This window comes from Budorcas taxicolor, chromosome 2 (genome assembly GCF_023091745.1).
Source record: "Budorcas taxicolor isolate Tak-1 chromosome 2, Takin1.1, whole genome shotgun sequence".
Taxonomy (NCBI): Eukaryota; Metazoa; Chordata; class Mammalia; order Artiodactyla; family Bovidae; genus Budorcas; species Budorcas taxicolor.
The window spans coordinates 8790784-8813369 of record NC_068911.1 but is presented as its reverse complement, the minus strand read 5'-3'; the positions used below and the strand labels follow the sequence as shown (position 1 = coordinate 8813369).

At 48.8% G+C, this 22586-nt stretch overlaps 1 protein-coding gene across 4 annotated transcripts in view; it reads left to right on the top strand.

Moving 5' to 3' along the window:
- LOC128062741 (NADPH--cytochrome P450 reductase) overlaps positions 1–22586 on the top strand; it is a 56672-nt gene that overhangs the window by 14206 nt on the left and 19880 nt on the right. For 3 of the 4 annotated variants that reach the window (XM_052655206.1, XM_052655205.1, XM_052655207.1), the window contains exon 2: positions 15793–15984. In XM_052655206.1, coding sequence (XP_052511166.1) covers positions 15800–15984 — 185 coding nt within the window. In that variant the 5' untranslated portion in view covers positions 15793–15799. Of the gene's footprint in view, positions 1–14853; positions 14872–15792; positions 15985–22586 lie in introns of those variants that run through there. The other variant, XM_052655209.1, reaches the window with a different exon arrangement.

Here is a 22586-nt window from a genome sequence, read left to right as displayed (position 1 = left end):
CCCACTTTCTGTCCCCATGGAAGTTAAGGTTTTCATGTCGGAAATCAAGGCGAGCCCACCAGGAGTGGCTGAAAGACTGCCCTTCTTGGGTACCAGGGTCCTGGCCTCCCTGGAGTCCTTATGGATTCTTTTTTTTTTTAATATGGATTCTTATCAGTAGGGTTTTTTGGTTTCTTTTTTTAACCCTGTTTCCTTCCCACGCTGATGGGGATGCAGTGTTTTGTGGAATTACTCCCTCTTCCCCCAGGTTAGAATGCAAAGGGAAAGCTGCAGAGAAATGCTGAAAAGAAATTGCTTTGTGGAAAATGATTTGAAAGTGAGTCAAGGGTCCTAAAAATCTTTATTCCCTTTGATTCAGAAATGTTTCTAAGATATATTTGGAAACCCTATTTTAAGCAAATAATCAGAGGTGCACAAAGTTTTATCTTGAAAAGGTGTCAGTCGTCCTGTTTATCGTGGTGGTATTTATAATAGTGAAGATATCCAGTAAGCTGCTGTGTAGTCATAGGCTGGAAGAACATTTGAGATTTTTATAATGTTCACAGTTTAACAAATGAAAAAAGCCGGACAAAATTATCTGTAGTATAAAACCAATAATGTTAAAAATAAATACATTTTATAGTACACATGTAAAAAAAATGGGTGGGACAGAAACAAATAGGCATTTGGGTTGTGTTTTCTTTATGTTTTTTAATGTAATACATTTTCTTCAATAAGCGTGTATTTATTTTAACTTATTTTTATTTTGAAATAGTTTCAGATTTACAGAGAAGTCACACAAATAGTGCAAAGAATTTTTGAGTGCTCTTCACACAGGTTCCCCAGATGTTAACATTTTACTTTATTATTTTCTGTCTTTCTCTCTCCTTTTTATTGCTAATATTTTACTTTTTGGCTGCCCCATGAGGCAGGCAGGATCTTAGTTCCCTCCCCAGGGATCTGAGCCTCACCCCCTGCGGTGGGAGTGCAGAGTCTCAGTCACTGGACAGCCAGAGAAACCCCTCTCTTTCTCTCTTGAAATTGAAGTGCAGTCCACCTGTTTCTCTGTGTTAGTCCCGGGTGCGCAACGAAACGGCCCCGTGGCCAGTCTGGCAGCCGTCTGTCACCAGCAGACATTACAGCATTACTGGCTCTGTTCCCCCGCGGTGCAGTTCATCCCCATCCTCTCTGGCATTCAGGGAACCAGTTTGTTCTCTGAATCTGAGTCTCTTTGTTTTGTTTCTTAAGATTCCACAGATAAATGAGATACATGGTGTTTGTTTCTCCATCTGACTTGTTTCACTTGGTGTTAATACCCTCTAGATCTGTCTGTGTCGTCACAAATGGCGAGATTTCATTCATTCTTACGGCTGAGTAAACTTCCATTCTATACGTATATTATATCTTCTTTATCCATTCATCTACGGATGGGCACTTAGGTTGCTTGCATATATTCGCTGTTGTAAAGAATGCTTAGGGGTGCACTATGTTTTTTAAAATTAGTGTTTTTATTTTCTTTGGGGAAATACCCAGAAGTGGAATTGCTGGCTCATATGATGGTTCCATTTCTGATTTTTGGAGGCACCTCCATAGAGTTTTCCATAGTGGCTGCAGCAAGTTACCTTCCTACTAACACTGCACAAGGATTCTCTTTGCTACATTCACACCAACACTTGTCTCTCTCACTGTTATGTTTTTCCTTGATCTTTTTGAGAATAAGTTGTACATATGGACATATGAAGTACCCCTAAGTACTTCAGTGTTTCTTTTCTGAAATCCAAGGGCATTTTCTTACATAGCCATGGTTTAATAATATCAGGAAATTAACACTGATATTCTGTGTTAATTGTCTAATCATAGACTTTTTTTCAAACTTACCACTAATGTCTTTTATAGCAAAAAGAAAAAAAATTTTTTTATTTTTTCTTGGCCCAAGATTGCACTGAACTGTAACCACCCCCTCTTTACTTTTCTTTGATCTGAAGCAGTTCCTCAGTCTTTCTTTATCTTTTGTGACCTTGACATTTTTCAAAAAGTCAGGCCATCTCTTTATAGAATGTCCCTCAGTGTGGATTTGTCTGTTTCCTCCTGATATGATTCAGATATGTTTTGGATGGAATGTCGCAGAAATGGCCTTTTGTTCTTAAAGCACTGTATCAGGTGCTTTCACTTTGTCCCGGTATTGAACTTTGATCTCTTGATTATGGTGGTGTCAGCCACGTTCTCCACCATAAAACTCTCTTTTTTCATATATAATCTTTCAGTTTATCACCAGACACTCACCCACAAGTTTTAGCACTCATGGTTCTTGTCTGAAACAGTTATTAGTCTGATGGTTGCCAGTTGGTGACATTCTGTCCTTTTCTTTACTCCTGCATTTATTAGCTGGCATTTCTACTCTAAGGAAGAACTTTCCCTTCTCACTCAAGTGTTTATTCGTTTGTTTTATTTCAGTATTGACTCTACCATTATTCTTTTATCCAGTGGGTTCTAATCTGTTGCTGGCAGTATTTATCTTGATGCTCAAGTTGTCCCAGATTTCCCAGGGGGAACCGCTTCAGGTGCACTCCTGCCTTCTTCAGATACGTCCCTGTCATGCTTCAAGCCCTCCCTTGCTGGAGCACAGCAAAGTGATCCGGGTTCATCCCCTGCTTTTCCTGCCCTTATTCCTGAGTCAGCCATCTCTCCAAGGAGCCCTGGTTTCTTTGGTTGGAGAATGGTGTTGAGAAGCCAAGATGTGGATGCTAAATGGCTTCTTGCTCCTAGGATATCTTTACTTCCTCTCAGCAGACAAAACTAGGAAACATACACAAACACACGTGCATTTCCGAGTTCATCTTCATATATGGAGAAACTATGGTGTATGCCAATATCTGTAGTTTCAGTCCAGCCCCACAGCGTTCATTCCCTGATCTCTCTTCCCGTATTTGCACCTCGAAATCCAGCCCCTGTGAATCTAACATCGTAAGTAACACAGTCATCTCCTTATAAAGTATAGGCAAAGCAAAGGTCCTTTTAGACACCCGCCCACCACCATCATATTGTAGATGTTTCCTAGAGGAAATCACTATTGTATACATACTCCTGGATCATTTTTCTGGAGAACTACCTAACTTTCCTTATATTTCACTAGCGGTTTCATAATGAGACTGTCACTGCCTTCTGTGTTATGTATATATAATGACAGCATTTCAATGAGAATACCATTAGTTCCACATAACTTTTTTTTTTTTAAACTATTGTATAGCATCCCATTTCTTGGAATGGAAAACATAAGCACCCAGTTTGGGGGCTGGTACAGGCAGTGCTGAGCTCAGTGAGAGACACAGTCAAGGAAGAAAGTCACCAGACCCAAAGGTCTGGGCATTTTTTTTTTCCTTAAGAAAAAAGCTTTAAAAATATTTTTCCAGTTAGGTAAATAGCACATACTCATTATTTTTAAAGAAGCAAGTCATACATTAAAAATAAACTGGGGGAAAAAAATCTCCCCCCTGAGATAATATTTTGGTGCTCCTTTCACATATCTTACGCAGATGCAGGCATAAATATTTTACATCCTAGAGTACATGTGCTGTTTTGTGGGTACTTATTTTTCCAGTGTAACTTACATACAGTAAAGCGCACAGTCTTTTAATACGCAGCTTGATGAATGTTTACATAAACTTCCCAGGAACTGCTGCTCCAGATGAGATACTGGACATTGCCCAGTATGCCAGAAGGTTCCCTTGTGCCTCCTCCTCCACTCATGACCCTTGACCCAAAGGTAACCACTGTTCTGACCTCTGTCACCATTGACTGCTCTTGCCTTTTCTTGAAGTTCAGCCATAAATGGAATCCTTTAATAAGGTCCTCTCCTGTGTTTGGCTTCCCTCGTTCAGCATTACGTCCATGAGATTCAACTGTTACTGTGGGTAGTAGCAGTTCATTCTTTATCATGGTCATGGGTACTTGTCTTTTGTTGTTTACTTCTTATCATTAAGACTTTTCATAGTAGTCACAGCTACATTTATCATAGCACATAACCCTTTGCATGGAGAAGGCAATGGCACCCCACTCCAGTACTCTTGCCTGGAGAATCCCAGGGACAGGGGAGCCTGGTGGGCTGCAGTCCATGGGGTCGCACAGAGTCGGACACGACTGAAGCGACTTAGCAACAGTAGCACTGTTTGCTAGGCAGTGTTCTAAATCCTTGACAATTTCAGCTTGTTTCAGTTCAGTTCAGTCGCTCAGTCGGGGCCAAATCTTTGCGGCCTCATGGACTGCAGCACACCAGGCTTCCTTGTCGTTCACTGTCTCCCAGAGTTTGCTCAAACTAATGTCCATCAAGTCAGTGATGCCATCCAACCATCTCATCCTCTGTCATCCCCTTCTCTTCCTGCCTTCAATCTTTCCCAGCATCATGGTCTTTTCCAATGAGTCAGTTCTTCACATCAGGTGGCCAAAGTATTGGAGCTTCCGCTTTAGCATCAGTCGTTCCAGTGACTATTCAGGACTATGATTTCCTTTAGGATTGACTGGTTTGATCTTCTTGCTGTCTGGGAGACTCTCAAGAGTATTCTCCAACACCACAGTTCGAAAGCATCAATTCTTTGGCGCTTGTTTAATCCTCAGAATAACCCAATGAAGTGGGTATTACTATTATAATAACATGTCCTTGTCTCTGTATCAAGTTGAAGAAGTTCCCTATTCCCAGTGTACCGAATTTTTTTCATCATGAATGGATGTTGCATTTTGTCAGATACTGTTTCTCCATCCACTGATGATCACATGAGGTTTTTTAAAAAAGCCTATTGACGCCAGTCTATGTCTGACGCAGGATACAGCATGCTTGGGGCTGGTGCATGGGGATGACCCACAGAGATGTTATGGGGAGGGAGGTGGGAGGGGGGTTCATGTTTGGGAACACATGTAAGAATTAAAGATTTTAAAATTAAAAAAAATAAAAATAAAAATAAAAAAAATAAAAAAGCCTAGTGATAGAGTAAATCACATTGATGTTTGAATATTGAACTAACCTTGATTCCTGGAGGAAACTCCATTTGATCATGATGTAGTATCCTTTTTACATTTTGTGTTATTCGATTGGCTAGTATTTTAGATTTTTGCATCTGTGTTCATGAGGCATGTTTGTCTGTGGTCTTCTTTTTTGTACTTTCTCTGTCTGGCTTTGGTATCAGCATAATACAGGCATAAAAGAGTTGGGAAGCCTCCTATTTTCTGTAGAATTTGTACAGAATTGGTCTAATTTCTTCCTTAAATGTTAGATATAATTCATCAGTGAAGCTGTCTGCTTCTGGAGTTCACGTTTGGTGATGATTTTAACTAGTAATTTGAATTCTTTTAGAGAACTCTTCAGCTTATCTATTTTTCTGGAGTGAGCTCTGACAGTTCATGTCTAAGGAATTTGTCCATTTCATCTAAAGTTATCAAATGTTGACATAAAGTTGTTCATAATTTCCCATGTTACCCTTTTAATGTCTAAAGAATCTGCTGATGTCCTCTTTTTCATTCCCTATATTGATGATTTATATCTTCTTTTCCTCCTGGTCATTCTGCCTGAGGTTGATCTATTTGAGAACAATGTATATATCATGAGTTCTAAAAATTCTAGTATAGTTGAGAATTTAAGGATTTTTTTTTTAAGAGAAAACTTCTTGTTTCAAAATATTTTTTTCTTATTATTATTCGGGGAGGGAATCAGAATGGACCTTAGTAACAGACGCACATTTTATTTACTTATGAAAATGCCTATTTATTTATTTTGGCTGTGCTGAGTCTTAGTTGCAGCATGTGGGATACAGTTCTCTGACAGGGATTGAATCCATGCCTTCCAGCATTGGGAGCACAGAGTCTCGCCACTGGACCACCAGGGAGGTCCCCAGACACAAGTTTTAATTCAAGCTGCACCCCTCATCAGCTGTGTGACTTCAGGGGGCTGAAAGACTTGTCGACCCCCCCGGATGCCCCTCATCGCATTGGAAAGCCCAGCTCCGTGGGAAGCACGGACTGATCTTGGGACTGATGATCTTGATTAATCGAGAGAGTTAGTACTTCCTCCCCTTCCTGCCTTTTTCAGAGTCTGCCCTGCGCCTCCTGGCCTCTCTTCCCGTTGCCCGAGCCCTTAGGCTGTGCTGCGGACGTGTCACTGTGTCATTCTCTGCTTTCACTTTCCATAGCTCTTCTTCAGTGTGAGCTAGAAGCATGTGTGTGTGTCTGTGTGTGTGTTTCAAAGCCTTTGAAAGAGGGGAAAGAAGGTCAGGAATCCGTATTGAAGTGCTGAGTCAGGTCAGAGACTTGGAGTTTTCCTCCTGGTATCGTCACCAGTCAGCTGGTTCAGTTTTATGGTCATGAACTTGGCGGGTCTGTGTCCTGGGCCCCTGGCGTGGCAGGCAGTCTGTCATTAAGTGCAGATTACCTAGCCTTGTGTTGACCCATGTCCACTGATGGGAGTGGGGCATGCCTCACCACGGTTCATTGTCTTTCTGCGCATCTTTGTCAGAAGGTTCTTCCTGGAGAGTGTGGGAACCTCCGTCCCTCCGTTACCACTTCTGCAGTCCAGGGCTGCCGCCACCTCTGTTTCCTCACCGCCCAAAGCAGGGATCCGCTGCCTCTCAATCTTCTCTTTAGGGTAAACCTCTCCGGTTCCTTTCCAGCTTCTTGTGTGTCAGGTTTTGGGGACCACGCCATCCCAGGGGCCTTTTTTTGACTGTGTTCTGGTTTGTCTCTGCTGCTCTGTGTGGAGCCCATTTGTAACCCTGTCAGGGGGCCTTTAGTGCAGGTCCACTCTGGGAAGGCCCCATAGGCTCTGGCCCATCCCATTCCCTTTTCTCGGAAAGGGAGGCATAGGATCTGTTTTGTAGGCTTGCTCTGTGAACATTCCCAGGAAATGGTGGCATGCCCTGCTGGGGATGGGAGGTTCTGATTCCCCTTTGGCGGTTCTCATCACACCAACACCCCTGATTCCCAGTCGGGCACTAGAGGCAGAAGCCAACCTCAGAACAGGTCTGCCCGGACCTTAAGTAAAGCAGGGCAGGTCTGCAGCTCTGTGCCTCTCTTTTCCGTCTTTGTATTCCCAGTCAGTGAAGGCGATGGGGTGGTCAGGAGAGTGTCGGCTTCAGAATGCACGTGAGAGCTGTGGGATAAGTTCTGTTTGGGGCAAAATGAGGACTGCAGCCTGGGAGACAGCACCTCACTCTGGGAAACTGCGCCAGAGAGACGGGGTGGGGGGAGGGACAGTATGCATGTGATTTTGGTAAACGGGAAATACATGCAGTCAGACACAGATTTTTCCAGAAGCTTTCTGCGCATCTCGTGAAGCTTTCTGCTAGCCACGAGGAGCAGTTGTTACCATGAAGGATTTTAGTGCTTTTCTGGGTATGAGGAGATACAAGAACTGGCTCAGAAAATCAGCTCCTGAAAATATCTATCTGAAGACCTATCCTGCCAGTTTTTCCCTCGGGCACAGATGCCTCATTTCTGCTCTCAACCCTGAGCTCCTTTCAGGGGGTGTTGAAGGTCAGCAGCTGCAGTAGCCCATGATTAAATCCTCGTAGAGGTAGATGACAAGTGCCGATTTGTAGTTGAAGGGGTGAGCCATATGAACTTGACTTAGAGAAGCCCAGCCCTTCCTCCTGGGTCTCTCCTTCACTTTTCATGCCTGATGTGGGGGGCTTCCCCCACCAAGCACCGCAGCTAGGTGCCCTGCAGTTTGACTCCACGTTGATGCTGTTTACCTGGAGATAGAGTCAGATCCCACAGGGGAGGGCTCAGTCCCTCAAGACCGCTCCCCCCTTCCCCCGCTGCAGATGTTGGGCCCAAGTCCAGCTGTCCTCTGTGCCTCTGACTGATGGACTGTGCATTTCGGCTCCCACAGCCCCCTTCTCAGGTTTGGTTAGTTTGTTGGAGCCACTGACAGAACTCAGGAGAACGCATTCACCAGTATATTAAAGGATCTGATGAAGGGTACAGGGGGGCAGGCAGGCGAAGAGACACATAGGGTGAGGCCTGGGAGGGTCCTGAGCCCAGGAGTTTCTGTCCCTGTAGACTTAGGGTCACCCTCCCAGCACATGGCTGTGCTCACCAACCTAGAAGCTCCCCGAGCCCCGTGCTTCTGGGATTTGAGGGAGGCCTCCTCCTGTAGGGATGATCAGTTATTCAGTCCGTTTCCAGCCCCTCTCCCCTCTCTGGAGAAGGCGTTGGGGGTAGGGACTGAAAATTCCAAGCTTATCCCCTGGAAAAGGAAGGGGCAACTCACTGCAGTATCCTTGCCTGGAGAATCCCATGGACAAAGGAGCCTGGGGGCTACAGTCCATGGGGTCGCAAAGAGTCGGACTCGGCTAAGCAACTAAATAACAACAACAAATTCATCGCTTGGTCTTCCTGGTAACCAGCCCCATGCAGGAGCCGACTCACAGTTGCATTCAAACAGAAGATGCTCCTGGTGCTCTTATCACTTCAGGAAGTTCCAGGAGTTTTAGGGCAGAAATTTTTTCTATTATCTCACAGCACTCGTGTGAAGTCTCTTGTGCCCATAAATTGCCCTTGCTAACTTTTAGTAGTGTCAACTAAGTTACACCCTCAGAATGCCCCAGAGTTCATTGCCAAGGGCTTAGGGGATCTGTGGGTTCACACTGCTTTGGGTTCAGGCCAGGTGGCTGAGGCCCCAGAGAGGCTGAAAGAAGAAACAAGTGCACGTGGCTGTCCACGGCCGGCTGCAGTTCCGGTGGTCAGCAGCCGTGGGGCTTTGTCAGCTCCGTTGACGCTGAGTGATGCTAGCTCGGTCTTCTGCCTGCTTCTTGCCAAGTCATGCTTTCACAGATCCAGCTTCCCTGGCTGCCTTCCTCTTTCACAACCTTGCATCAGACACAGTGCCTGTCATGTGTCTCCACATCCCACCCAGAAGCCCTGCTAATCGGGGGAAAAGTCATCAGCCGGGGCGTTTGGGCATCTGCAGGGAACGTGGGCCTGCATGAGTTCTAGTCTAGGACGCCTTGGTCATAGCTCCACGTCTGCACTGATCCTGTGGGTGCAGCCACTGTTTGGGGTTACCACCCTGCCACCTGGTTCTAACCGTGTCACACCCTCACCCTGTCATCACTGCCACCCAGAGCTCAAAGGCCTTAGGCACGTAGAACACTCCTTCACGCACTGGTCTTAAATCTCCTTTTAAAGGCCAGCCTCTTACTCACCACCTTTATACTCACGCATACAAATGCATCTTGTCCTACCACTGTTGAGTCACACTAGATTCTGTAACTACTGCTCTTTTATCATTTGTATCAGTGGTTGCAAGTGAGTAACTGCTGCTGCTGCTGCTGCTGCTAAGTCGCTTCAGTCATGTCCGACTCTGTGCAACCCCAGAGACGGCAGCCCACCAGGCTCCCCCATCCCTGGGATTCTCCAGGCAAGAACACTGGAGTGAGTTGCCATTTCCTTCTCCAATGCGTGAAAGTGAAGTCACTCAGTCGTGTCCGACTCTTTGCAACCCCATGGACTGAAGCCTACCAGGCTCCTCCATCCATGGGATTTTCCAGGCAAGAGTACTGGAGTGGGTTGCCATTGCCTGCTCCTTTATCAGGAGGCACATGCTTCCTCCAGCTGGAACTTTTCCCTCCTTTACCTGACTGGTGGGCCCTGGTCATTTTTCATGCCCCAGCTCAGAGGTTGGGCCCTGGGCCACCCATCTTTGACTGTTTGAACCATCTTCCCTTCTTCCTCAGAGCTCCATTTTCCCCTACGTGTGGCCCCTCCATGGTTTGAAACCACTGGAATATGCCTACAGTGGCAGAAATGGGTTGGCACTCTCCATCCCCCACCAGTGTTGGGACAAAGGAGGCCTGACAAAAGAGAGGACTTAAATAAGATTTAGAGTGTTATAATGCCCAAAATGCTTAGGATCCAATTTAAAAAAAAAAATCACTCAACATCCTAAGAACTAGGAAAAATCTCAACTTGAAAGAGAAAAAGCAGTCATACAAAAGATAAAGAAGAGCCGAACAGACATCTTAGAACTGAAAAATACCATAGCAAAAAGAAAAGACCAAAATTCCATGGATGGCACCACAGCAGAATTGGCAGAGGAAACCACCGGTGAACTTAGAAGAATGGAAATTACCCAGTCTGAGCCAGGAGAGAAGCTAGAGTGATAAAGCTGAGCATAGCCTCAGGGACTTGGGGACAACCTTAGGTCAGCATGGCCCCAGGAGGGAAAGAGAAAAAGGATGGGGCTGAGAAATATTTAGAGACAAAATAGCTGAAAAGTTCCTAAACCTGCAGATTCAAGAAGCTGAGTGAATGGCAAACTGGATGAACCCAAAGAAAGCCTCGCCGGCCTTGTGTGGGTTTAAAAGGTCAACGAGGTGGACACTCTAGCCAGAGGGGAGTGTGTTCCAGCTGGTCTTTTGAGCAGTGCTCTCAGCAGGCTGCCTTGGGGAGGCCCTTTCCCCTGAGTTTATCGCTCAGGCTCTGGAGAATTAACTGTTAGGCAAGAGCAGGCTTGGTTTCCCTGAGGATTCTCTCTCTCATTTTGAAGAACCTTGGCGGAGGTTTGTGACCGTGAGCGGACCCTACTCCCGCTGCAGCTCCTGGAGGAGCTCCTTGGAGGCAACAGTGCCTGCTTGCCTGGGTGATGTGCACACTAAAGGGGCGGCATACACTGCTCGCTGGCTTCCTTCCTTCCTTCCTGTTGCTGCATTCATGCCAACTCACTGTGATGTCACCGCCAGCTCAGTCAATCAGTTACTGACGAGAAGTTACGTACAGTGACGGCAAAGCTGCGGATCCTTTCCAGAGGACGATCTGAGACATCAGGTGTTGTCGACAGTTGGATGGAGAAAGAGCCCTTCTCTTTTTGCCACGTTTGTCCCTGCAGAAGCTGACTTAGCTCTCGCCACACCCTTGGCCCCGGGTGGCCAGCGATTTGTTCACCCTGATCTGCAGGGTGTCGGGCTCCCCCAGGGACTGCCACTCAGTTGCCTCCAGCTCTGTGCGACCCCAGACTGTAGCCCTCCAGGCTTGTCTGTCCTTGGGATTCTCCAGGCAAGAATACTGGAGTGGGGTTGCCATTTCCTACTCCAGGGGATCTTCCCGACCCAGGGATCGAGCCCACATCTCTTACATCTCCTGCATTGGCAGGTGGGTTCTTTACCACTAACACCACCTGGGAAGCCCTGGCGTTGCTGCCTTTGACCTTCAGCATCAGTGGGAACTGGCTAATTGGTGCAGTTCAAAAGGAAAAATAGCACCTGTCTGTCTATTTATGCCTGTTTCCATATGTACACTGTCTTTATGATAAAAGTGAAAAAACTTAGGTACAGTTCAGTTCAATTCAGTCGCTCAGTCATGTCCGACTCTTTGCAACCCCATGAATCTCAGCACGCCAGGCCTCCCTGTCCATCACCAAATCCCGGAATTCAGTCAGACTCGCATCCATCAAGTCAGTGATGCCATCCAGCCATCTCATCCTCTGTCATCCCCTTCTTCTCCTGCCCCCAATCCCTCCCAGCATCAGAGTCTTTTCCAATGAGTCAACTCTTCACATGAGGTGGCCAAAGTATTGGAGTTTCAGCTTTAGCATCATTCCTTCCAAAGAAATCCCAGGGTTGATCTCCTTCAGAATGGACTGGCTGGATCTCCTTGCAGTCCAAGGGACTCTCAAGAGTCTTCCCCAACACCACACTTCAAAAGCATCAATTCTTTGGCGCTCAGCCTTCTTCACAGTCCAACTCTCACATCCATACATGACCACAGGAAAAACCATAGCCTTGACTAGACGGACCTTGGCTGGGAAAGTAATGTCTCTGCTTTTGAATATGCTATCTAGGTTGCTCATAACTTTTCTTCCAAGGAGGAAGCGTCTTTTAATTTCATGGCTGCAGTCACCATCTGCAGTGATTTTGGAGCCCCCCAAAATAAAGTCTGACACTGTTTCCACTGTTTCCCCATCTATTTGCCATGAAGTGATGGGACCAGATGCCATGATCTTCGTTTTCTGAATGTTGAGCTTTAAGCCAACTTTTTCACTCTCCTCTTTCACTTTCATCAAGAGGCTTTTTAGCTCCTCTTCACTTTCTGAGTAAGAGTGGTATCATCTGCATATCTGAGGTTACTGATATTTCTCCCGGCAATCTTGATTTCAGCTTGTGTTTCTTCCAGCCCAGTGTTTCTCATGATGTACTCTGCATATAAGTTAAATAAGCAGGGTGACAATATACAGCCTTGACGTACTCCTTTTCCTATTTGGAACCAGTCTTTTGTTCCATGTCCAGTTCTAACTGTTGCTTCCTGGCCTGCATACAGATTTCTCAAGAGGCAGGTCAGGTGGTCTGGTACAGACCTAATATATAGTATATATATTATATAGTATATATATATATGTGTGTGTGTGTGTATATATATATATATATATATATATATATATACTATTTATAATATAAAGATTGAATCAGACCTGCTCTGTTTGGTGTGGGGGAGACTCACTTGGCTAGTCTTGATGAAACCCATTTTTTTCTGTGTCTAATTTTTACATGTAAGAACATGAAAGCCTCCTTCCTGCCAGTAAGGGATTTGCCTAGCTGGCGATAGGCCTGTGGCAAGAGCCTGGTCTGGTTAAAAACTTCCTCTATATGCTCACAGCCTTTTATTTTCTTCTGTTGCTGACAGGTGTTGCTTTTGGCCCTGTGAGCTCTGTCCTGTTTGGTTTTCCTGCTTCCCACTAAGTGCAAAAGAATGACTGACGGAAAGGTGGATTGCACAGGGCTCCCAGAGTCTCCCTCGGGGGCCTGTGGGGACCTCAGACTGTCTCACGGTCAGCCCCCCACACTTGAAATGGAAAACACCCACCAGGCAGGGTGGTCAAATTTCTTCCATCTGAATATTTCACACGCAGAGTAGTGATTTTATGCAGCAAGGTCTTGATTCCCTGACCTTGCCAAGGTGCCTCGGGGCATCATTGCTGGCACCCAGACGTGCTCTGAGAGACTCCACATCTGTGCCCCTGAGCGCAGCTTGAGGTGGTTCTCAGTATCAGTGTGAGATCTGCATTCCTTTTGACTCTGTGTGTGTCTTTGCAAAGCTGGGTTTTTGTAAGTTGTTGGGATCCAACTACTCCTAAATGGAACTCTTCTGTATGTCTCTTGGCCTAGGGATACCATATACTCAGATGCCAAGGGCTTCACAAGCCGAGAAAGTCAGGGGACCTCAGTCCTGGAGGATTGCTGCGTGGGCCTGCTCCCAGCCCCTGAGTTCTTTGCGGTCTGTAGGCTTCATGTCGGCTGTCCATCTCAGAGCTGTGGGGACCCCAGGTCTGAGTGCTGCAGTTGACTCGCGTGTGCAGCGAGAAGCCGTCTAGTTTTGTGGGTGTCAGTCCCCCCTTGGTAAAGTACGGGGGCTGGGCAGCCTGAGTCAGCAAGGCGGTGGGACAGGAAGGTGGTTCATGAAATTGATACATCCTGTGTGTTTTGATGAATTCATTGACTCTTTTCATTCCGTGAGAACTTTTTTCCAGCCCTAGATGATGTGCCAAGCACTGTGCCGGGAAAGTGTGATACACACCCCCCACCCGGAAAGTGACAGTTGAGCCAAGGTCTGAGGACTGAGTGGGGAGCAGGTAGAAGGAGAGCATCCCAGGCCCAGGTCAAGGCCCTGTGGGCGGGGACACAGGCTGGAGGGGAGGGCAGGTGGGCTCGTGTACACCTCCAGTGGGTCGTTGGTGGTTTAACAGTTTGTTCTCGCCTTCAGCCCCCAGGCACGTGGCTCTGATCCTAGTAGGGAAGCATGAGGTGAAGGTTTTTCCTGACTTCCTCCTTGCCAGCCTCCCAACCCTTCCTTCTTACCACGAGCCAGATACCCAGGTGTCTTGGGGGGACTGTTTGTCCCTCGGGAACTGGAGACAGAACAGAGAGATGTGTCCACTCCGTCCCCCGGCTTGGGTGAGTGGCAAGCAAACCTCGCCCCCCTGGAGCCTCCCGGCCTCCGGTGGAAATCAGATGCTCTCTGGGGTCCTTTCCACCACCCTCTGCGGCTCTGGTCTGTCTGACATTTTGCATCTCAGAGCTGTGGGGACCCCAGGTTTGAGTGCTGCGGTTGACTCGCGTGTGCAGCGAGAAGCCGTCGTCTAGTTTTGTGGGTGTCAGCCCCCCTTGGTAAAGTACGGGGGCCGGGCAGCCTGAGTCAGCAAGGCGGTGGGACAGGAAGCTGGCAGTCTTTGCGGGGGGCTCTCCTGGGTCAGCACGTCGGCCCTGGCGGGACCCCAGGCGGGTTCCGAAACCATGAGGACAGGTCCCCTCCACAGCAGAAGCCTCGTGGGTGCACCAGTCGCCACTGCCGGAGCGCGTAGAGAGACGTAACTAACCCTGAGTAAACATTCAGTGTGTTTATAAGTCAGTTCTTTAAACAGTGCCTTCTGGTACTCGAGTTAAGATTGTCTTTTCACATCAGATATCGGAAAGGGTGAGCTGAGGTGATCTCAGGAACTCAGCCCCTGAGACCAGCCCCTCAGATTAGTGACCAAGCTGAGAAGCAGGCTGGAGGACCGCTCTGGAGGGCCTGTTCCCGGCCCTCAGCTGACCCAGGGCCCCCCCCCACCGTGGTTCCCTGAAGGCAGTGACAGCGAATGGAAGTCACGTGTGAAGTAATCTCGCAGTGCCCTCCTCACGGAGCTGTGACTCAGGCATTTCTGACTGCGCCTGGAGCCATGGTTGCGCTGAGAGCCAGCCACTGGGTAGGAGCAGCGATTGCAAAAGGGCAGTGACGTTGCGGAGCCAGCCCGGCCTTGGTGACAAGAGCAGAAGTGCACCGCGGGAGTGTCTGGGCCTCTGTTGACTCATCTGTACATACCTGCCAGGTTTCAGTGGTGGAAGGACCAGTCGAGCACCTTTTGAGGGGACTAACTAGGTTGGTGTGGTGGGGGGCCCTGAGAACACCATCGGGAACTAAGCCAGTCGGTGTGGGTGGGGGGGTGGGTTCCCCCAGGACCGCTGTCTGCCTCAGTGACTCAGCAGGACTCACAGAACTTGGCAAAGCTGCATTCCTCCCAGTCATAGGTGATTAGGGCCGAGGGAGACATGCTGAAAGCAGCAGAGGGAGGCGCGAAAGGACAGTCCAGCAGGAGCCGGGCTCTCCTCCGGGGCAGCCACACCACGTGCTCCACCGGCAGCCACGTGTGGCCACACGTCTTAAGTGCTGCTAGCCGGCAAGGCCCCCTCGAGCCTTGGCGTCCAGGGTTCTTACTGAGAATCAGTCTCGAAGGCCTGGGGCACCCCCGCGTCTGAGCTCACCTCTTGAGTCTCCAGCACCTGAGAGGTCCCAGCAGAACGATGTGACTCAGAGCCTCAGGTGTTCCTCTAAGCCGCAGCATTAGCATAAACTGTCTGGGTGACCCAAGGTCTCGGGTATGCGGGTATGTGGAGACATTCTTATCAGGCGGCACATTCCAAGGGCTCAGAGGTTTCCGTGGAGCTGTCCAAGGGCCAGTCCCTGAAGACCTGTGGAGTGTGGTGGGTTCAGGGCATCCCGGGCCTGCCAGGGAAAGGGAAGCTGCGCCCCACTGTGTCCTTGTAGGGCTGAAGCAGGCTGGCGTGTGGAACCCGTGGCTCCTTCTCAGGTCACCGGAGGCCCGGTCCTGGTTCCAGCCTGTGCCCAGGTGCGCCCGCGGCTGAGCAGGCACCACGCGGGCTGTGTGCTCGCTCAGTTCTGGTCCCGGGGCTCTGCCTGTTGCTGCAGCCCTTGGGGTGTACAGCCCAGACCGAAGCCTTCAGGGGGCTCCCCAGCAGGCCCCAGGCGGCCCCTGCTGACATCTGTCCTTTCTCTGGACAGATTCCTGATGAACATGGGAGACTCCAACATGGATGCCGGCACCACCCCGCCTGAGACGGTGGCTGAAGAAGTGTCCCTTTTCAGCACGACGGACATGATCCTGTTTTCTCTCATCGTGGGCATCATGACATACTGGTTCCTCTTCAGGAAGAAGAAAGAAGAAGTCCCCGAGTTCACCAAGATTCAGACCACGTAAGTGACAATGCTCAGGGCACCCCCCCCCCCCCCCCCCCCCCCCGCCCAGCAGTGCTCGGGCAGGAGCAAGCCGGCTGAGAGGGGCAGGGCCCCGCGCAGCGTCTTGAGTTTTGCCTGACTGGTGGGCTCTGCTTCTGGTCTAGCTTCATAAGCGCTTCTGTTACGCTGCCCCTCACACCGGTCAAGACCCTTTGACGCCTGTCTCACATTCAGGCGTCGCAGGAACCAGTCAGAGCAGAAGCCACCGTGCGCCAACAGGTAGCCTGATGCTCTGGCACACCAGGGCCTCAGCACAAGGCTCCCAGTTAACGTCTCACTCCAGGCCCCTGACCGGGCCTTTCGCAAACACGCGGGCTTACCGAGGCACCGTCCTCAGGGCCAGGGCGCAAGGTTACCGGTCCTTTTGGGATTCCCTTGAATCCTTTTCATTATTGACAAGGACAGAGTTGCAGTTTGATGCTACCTTAACATGCCTTATCACCTAACGGCTGCTCATTTCTCTTTTTATTTTATTTTAAAATTTTATTTATTTTAATTGGAGGATAATTTCCTTTCTCTTTTTAAATGAAAAGAGGAGCCTGGAGCTTAGAGATTGGTTGCGGTCAGGGGTTGGCGACAAAGTAAGAGAAAAGCTATTTTTTCCTCCTCTACCGTCAGTGCTCAGACTGAATGCTCCTTTGACCAAGCAGTTCTCCAGCTCTCTGGACCCCAGCTGGGTGTGCCACTGTCTCCTGAAGTTAGCATCAGCTCCCCCAGGTTACGGGCTCAGCCCCACAGGCCTGCCCCCTGCCCCCCTCAGACAGACATCAACAAGTCTGGGTGCCAGCAACTACCTGGGTCAGAGGTTCCCATAACCCCGTGCTCGGGTTTGATTAATTTGCTAGAGGGGTTCACAGAACTCAGGAAAACATCTTTCTTACTAGATCACCTGCTTAGTGTGATTTATTTATTTATTTTTATTTTTTTTTAGTGTGATTTAGTAAGAATAAAAGAAATAGCCAGATGGAAGAGAGGCATAGGGCAAGGTGTGGGGAAGGGGCCCGGGGCTCCCCTGCCCCTCTGGGCTGCCACCTGCCCAATCCCTCTGTGTTGTCAGCAGCTCCAGGACTGTCCAAACCCCATCCTTTTGGGTTTTTGTGGAGGTTTCCTTGTGCGTGCATATTGATTAAATCATTGACCGTTGGGCATTAATGCAGCCTCCAGGCCCGCTCCCCTCCCCGGAGGTCACTCACCCTAAAAGCAGGGACCCCGCCCTCACGGGGCTCTTGTGGGTGACGTCTGTGACATCCACTAGCTCCAGTCCTGCCACTTGGCAGCTGCTTAGGTGTTTGTGTCCCAAAGTGTTTCATACCGAGCACTGCGCTGGACGCCGCAGGTATGCAAGGATGGCCTTTATGTTAAAGAAGCCAACAAGTCAGGACTTGGAAAGGTACTTTAAAAAATGGTTTTTGAAACACTTTCAGCTCAGCAGAGTAGGTGGCCTCATCGCTCATGATGGAGGGAGAGGTGAGCAGGTGGGAGACACAGGCTCTGGGGTCTCTACTGAGGCATCCCCTCTTGGAGAGGTCAGAAGAATGTGCTGCAGGAAGGGGGCCACATTCCAAGACTTCAGGGGCTTAGCCAGTAGAAGGCCAGAGCAGGGCAGGGAGGCTGGCAGGCAAGCGGAGGCCAGCCTGTACCCCTGGAACTGGACAGGTACATTTGTGGTGTGGCAAAGTATTCTTGGTGAAAAGGTATGGCACTCAAGATAAGAGGACCAGTGCCCCGGTCCCAGTTTAAAGGGGCCTTGTGTCTGCTTGTCTGTAAGATGCAGGCATGTCCCCACCCCTGCCCCCGAGGGAGGCTGTGCCATGAGAGAGCCTGGAGCCGCCGTTCTCGCGTTACCAGGGTCCCTGGGCTGGCTAGATGGACTCGCAACAGAAGTCCTAGGCTTTATAGAGTCATAGATTCAAATGGTTTTCCTTTGCCAGAGTGCTGGGACTCTGTCTCCCTCTTCATAATCCTCAAATTTTCACCCTACATGTTTCAGTCCCCTCTCGTCCCTCATGGTTTCACGCGGAATACCTTGTGGCCAGGGTCCTGCAGGTACACTGTAAGAGAAGCTGTCATAGAGCAGTGGTTAGGGTCTGGGCCCTGACCCCACCCCACCCTGTATTTGTCTTGTGACATTTGCCCTCACTTAATCTTTTGAAGTTCGTGTCTTCAATTATAAATCGGAGATAACAGTAGAACTGACCTCATAGGGTTGTAAAAATTTAACCAACACACTCCGTCATAGAGTTCTTTGCCCAGCTCCTGGTGCTTGACGAGCCCTCATCATTAATACCATCTCCAGTCTTACAGGAACCTTCCAGAACACCATCATTACCCTGTTTGGCAGAGAAGGAAGCTGAGGTGTTAGCAATTGAGTGTGCCCGAGGTCACCTAACTTAGAAGCAGAGCTGTTTTTTTTTTTTTTGAACCCAGATCTACAGACTCCACAGCCCCCAGTTTTCCCCGCTTTGCCAGGCTGCCTTCTGTCTCTTAAGACACGGGTAATATCCCAGTTTAAAGGTGAGAGAGCTGAGACTCAGAGAGGCCGCCTTGCTGATACGCCCGGGCCACGAAGCTGGCTCCTGCTGCAAATCCCTCCATGCTGCCCCTGCTCTCTCGTGCTGCTGGTGAGCACAGGTGGTTCCAGCCACAGCTCGGCGCCTCCCTCACCGCCAGGCCCGCGGAGAGCCAGCAGTGTGGGGACTGTCCGCAGCCCACGGCTGGATCCGGAGTCCTCACTGATTCCCAGTGGCTTCCAGTTGGTCTTTTAAGGCCTTTTCAGGCCTTCACCACCTGGGATAGTGAGTCCAGACCTTTGGGCATGGATGTTTTCTAAAAACCAAGCCAGTGGGAGCGGCTGTGTCTGATAGCAAGCACAGGATACATGTCCGCAACCCCCTGACCCCGGACTTCGGGGTGCAGGCGATCCCCAAGGAGCCCCCATGTCCACAGGTTAATCTCCAAGGTGTGCTGGCCTCAGGGGGGCCCTCACCACAAGGCTGGATTGGACTTCAGAACCTCAGGAGCCCAGGGAGGGCTTTGAGGAAAGGTCAGTTCTAGAAGGCCTCCGTGGTATTTTTCATAAGCTCTTTATTGAAATGCATAACATTCAGACACAAAAGTACACAGATCTTAAGCACATGGTTTGATCATTTTTCACAAAAGGGACATAATCAGGTAAGAAACTACCCCCACCAGTCTCACCACCCCCAGGTCGCCCACTCTCCCGACTTCTCATGACAAGTGTCATCTGTGTCCCGGGATGTGTCGCGTTCGGCCGTTTTTCCTGAGGTTTCTCCACGTCACATGTAGTGATAGTTCTCTCGTTATTATCGTTACATGGCATTCAGTTGTGGAAGTAAACCATGATTTATTCACTCCCGTCATGAAGGCCCCTTAGATTGCTTCCAGCCTCGGGCATTGTTACCAGCGGTTCTGCAGGGAACGCCTGTACAAGTGGACGTGGTTCCCATGTGGATGTAGCTCTGTTGGGTGTGTAGTGGACGTGGAGGTGGCGTCAGAGGGAAGGCTCACGTGTGCCTCTGTTAGATGCGGCCAGTTTCCCAGCCTGCAAGCACCAGCTTCCAGCCCTGCCCCCGGCATGCAGGGGTTCAGTTGCTGCCCATCCTCACCAACACTTACTTTTATCAGTTAAAACATTTTAGGCTTTCTAGGGAATTCCCTGGTGGTCCAATTTTTAGGACCTGTTGCTTTCACTATCAGCGCCTGGGTTTGATCCCTGGTCAGCGAACTAAGGGGTTTCTGGCTTGGATTGTGAAGCATCTGCCTGCAATGCAAGAGACCTAGGTTTGATCCCTGGGTCAGGAAGGTCCCCTGGAGAAGGAAATGGCAACCTACTGCAGTATCCTTGCCTGGAGAATCCCGTGGACAGAGGAGCCTGGCGGGCTACAGTCCATGGGGTCACAAAGAGTCAGACACAAACCACCACTGCCACCACAGTGAACTAAGACTCCACAAGCTGCATAGTATGGGCAAAAAACAATTTTTAAATTAAAAATAAAATAAAATTTTAGCCATTCTAATGGGCATGTGGTGGCACCAGTTTTAATCACATTTCAGCGATTTTTCACATTTACTGGCCACTGAGGTATCTTTTGTGAAGGTCATTCAAGACTTTGGCTGTTTTTTTCTTGCCAGGTTACTGACCTTCATTTGTCACGGTTCTTCATGCATACTAAATCTGAGTCCTTTGTTAGATATCTGCATATTGTCAGTATCTTTTTGTAGCTTGCCTTTTAACTCTCTTAATAGTATCTATCTTTTTGTGATCAGAAGTTCTTAAACTGGTCCAATTTGTGAACTTTTGGTTGGCCTTCACATTTATGGTTAATGCTCTGAAGTCCAGTTTAAGAAACCTTATCTTATGGTCATGGAGCTTATCTTTTGTATTTTCCTCTGAAAGCTTCATTCTTGTAGTTTTTATCTTAGATCTGCCATCCAGCTAAAATTGATTGGCTATCAGCCAATTGTCAGGTCCCTTTGAGATTCATTTTTTCCTTTACGGATACGCACGTATTCAATTCAGCACCATTTATTACAATGAAAAAGATCATTCTTTTCTCGCTGCACTAAAATGTCATCACTGTGGATATAAATCAGGGGACCAGAGAGATGGGGTTGACTTCTAGACTCCTTGTTCCGTTGACCTGTTTTCTGTCTTCTCCCCAGTACCACACTGTTCTGTTTTCTGTGATTTTATAGCGACTGCTGACTTGGCATCTGGTAGTCCAAGTCCTCCAGCTTTGTTCTTTTAAGATTCTGGTGGCTTTTGGGGGTCCTTGGCATTTCCAAATAACTTTTTTTTTTTACCTTGGCCAAAGCTCAGCTTGTGGGATCTTAGTTCCCCAATCGGGGATCAGACCTGGACCCCAGCTATGAAAAGCACGGGGTCCTAGCCACTGGACTTGCAGGGGCTCACCTCCATGTAACTTTCAGAGTCAGTCTATCAATGTCTGCCAGAACAAATGGAAAAAAACCTGCTGGGATTGGATGGAATCTCTCAATTAATTGGCATCTTCCAATATTGAGCCTTGAGCCTTGTAATCCCGGAACATGGTTTTATCCCCCTGGGGAGGTGTTTTGAACAGTTTGCTGCTGTTGCTGCTGCTAAGTCGCTTCAGTCGTGTCCAACTCTGTGCGACCCCATAGACAGCAGCCCACCAGGCTCCTCTGTCCCTGGGATTCTCCAGGCAGGAATACTGGACTGGGTTGCCATTTCCTTCTCCATTTCCTTTATTGTTTGAACAGTTTACAATAGCAATTAAAGACTTGGCATAGAGAGCAGTTATAAGCAGTGCATCCTCACAGTAGTAATCCCTCTTTCATCTCCACTCCCTCTCACTCCTCCCTCTTCGCTCAGCTTGTACCTCTGGGCGGAATGAGTGGGGCCAGGGCAACTCCCAATGGGGAGGACCCCAGGGTGGGGTCTGGAGCTCAGGGGGCCCCTCTGTGCCCGAATGCACTTTGCTTGCACATATAGTACAGCCCCCTTCCTATTGGATGGGACTTTGTTTCTTTCCTCTTCCCATGGTGCAGAGATAATGCCCTGTTCCTGTCCTGTCCTTTGTCTGGGTCTCCAGCCCAGCCCAGGGCCTGTCAGAGTGAAGATACTCAGAGAAAGGCCGTTGACTTAGTGCATGCTAAAATCTGCACGTGTGTCTGCCTCTCGAGCAAACTGGCCCACAGGCTAGGTGTGGCTTACGTTACTTTTTTTTTTTTAATTTACAACATTGAAAGCCCTAGCACTTTCACTTAAAACTCATTTCTATATAGCCTTTTTTGAAAAAGAAAAAAAAAAAAGCATCCCAGAGGACCTGGCCACGCTGTGAGCCCACCGTGACCGTGGCCAGCAGGGGCTGGGGCTGAGCAGGACTGCCTGTGTCGAGGGGCTCCGCACGGCAGCCTGCACCCCGAGCCAGCCCTGGCCGTGCTCCCCCTCAGCTCTGCTCACAGCCCTGGGAAGCTCACAGCCCTGGGAAGCCCTCAGCCCTGCAGCCTGCTCCTCTTGTGGCGCCTAAGCGTGCTCTCAGGAGAAACAAAGCTGCTTCTTACAGAACGTTGCAAGCAAACACCGAAGCTTGGGGGGCACCCATGCCCCTGTCACCGTTTTAGCTCACCGCTCTGGGCCATTCCCCACTCTTGCCAGATTATCTTAAAGCTGGCGTATGATTTCATCATTAGTCCTGTAACTCATATGAATTATGAATAAAGAAATCACATGCTTTCATTGGAAATATCTCCTATGAAACTATACAGAAACCTGAACTAGGAGAATATTCCAGTTCTCTCACATTTGAGGACTTCCCCTTTCTAAACCCAACACACCGCCTCCCTCCCACTCCTTCAGGTCCACAATACGTGTCGGTATCATTGGATACTCGGCCGGCGTTGTTCATAGTTCCTTGAGTGACCGAGCCATTTTTTTTAAACCTTTTTTTGTTTTAAAGATTCAGGATCTAAAGCCATACATCAACAATTGATTACTCAATCTTCTCAGCCTCTCTTTTGGAGGGGTCAGGTCTACATGCAGTAAAATTCTCCTTTTA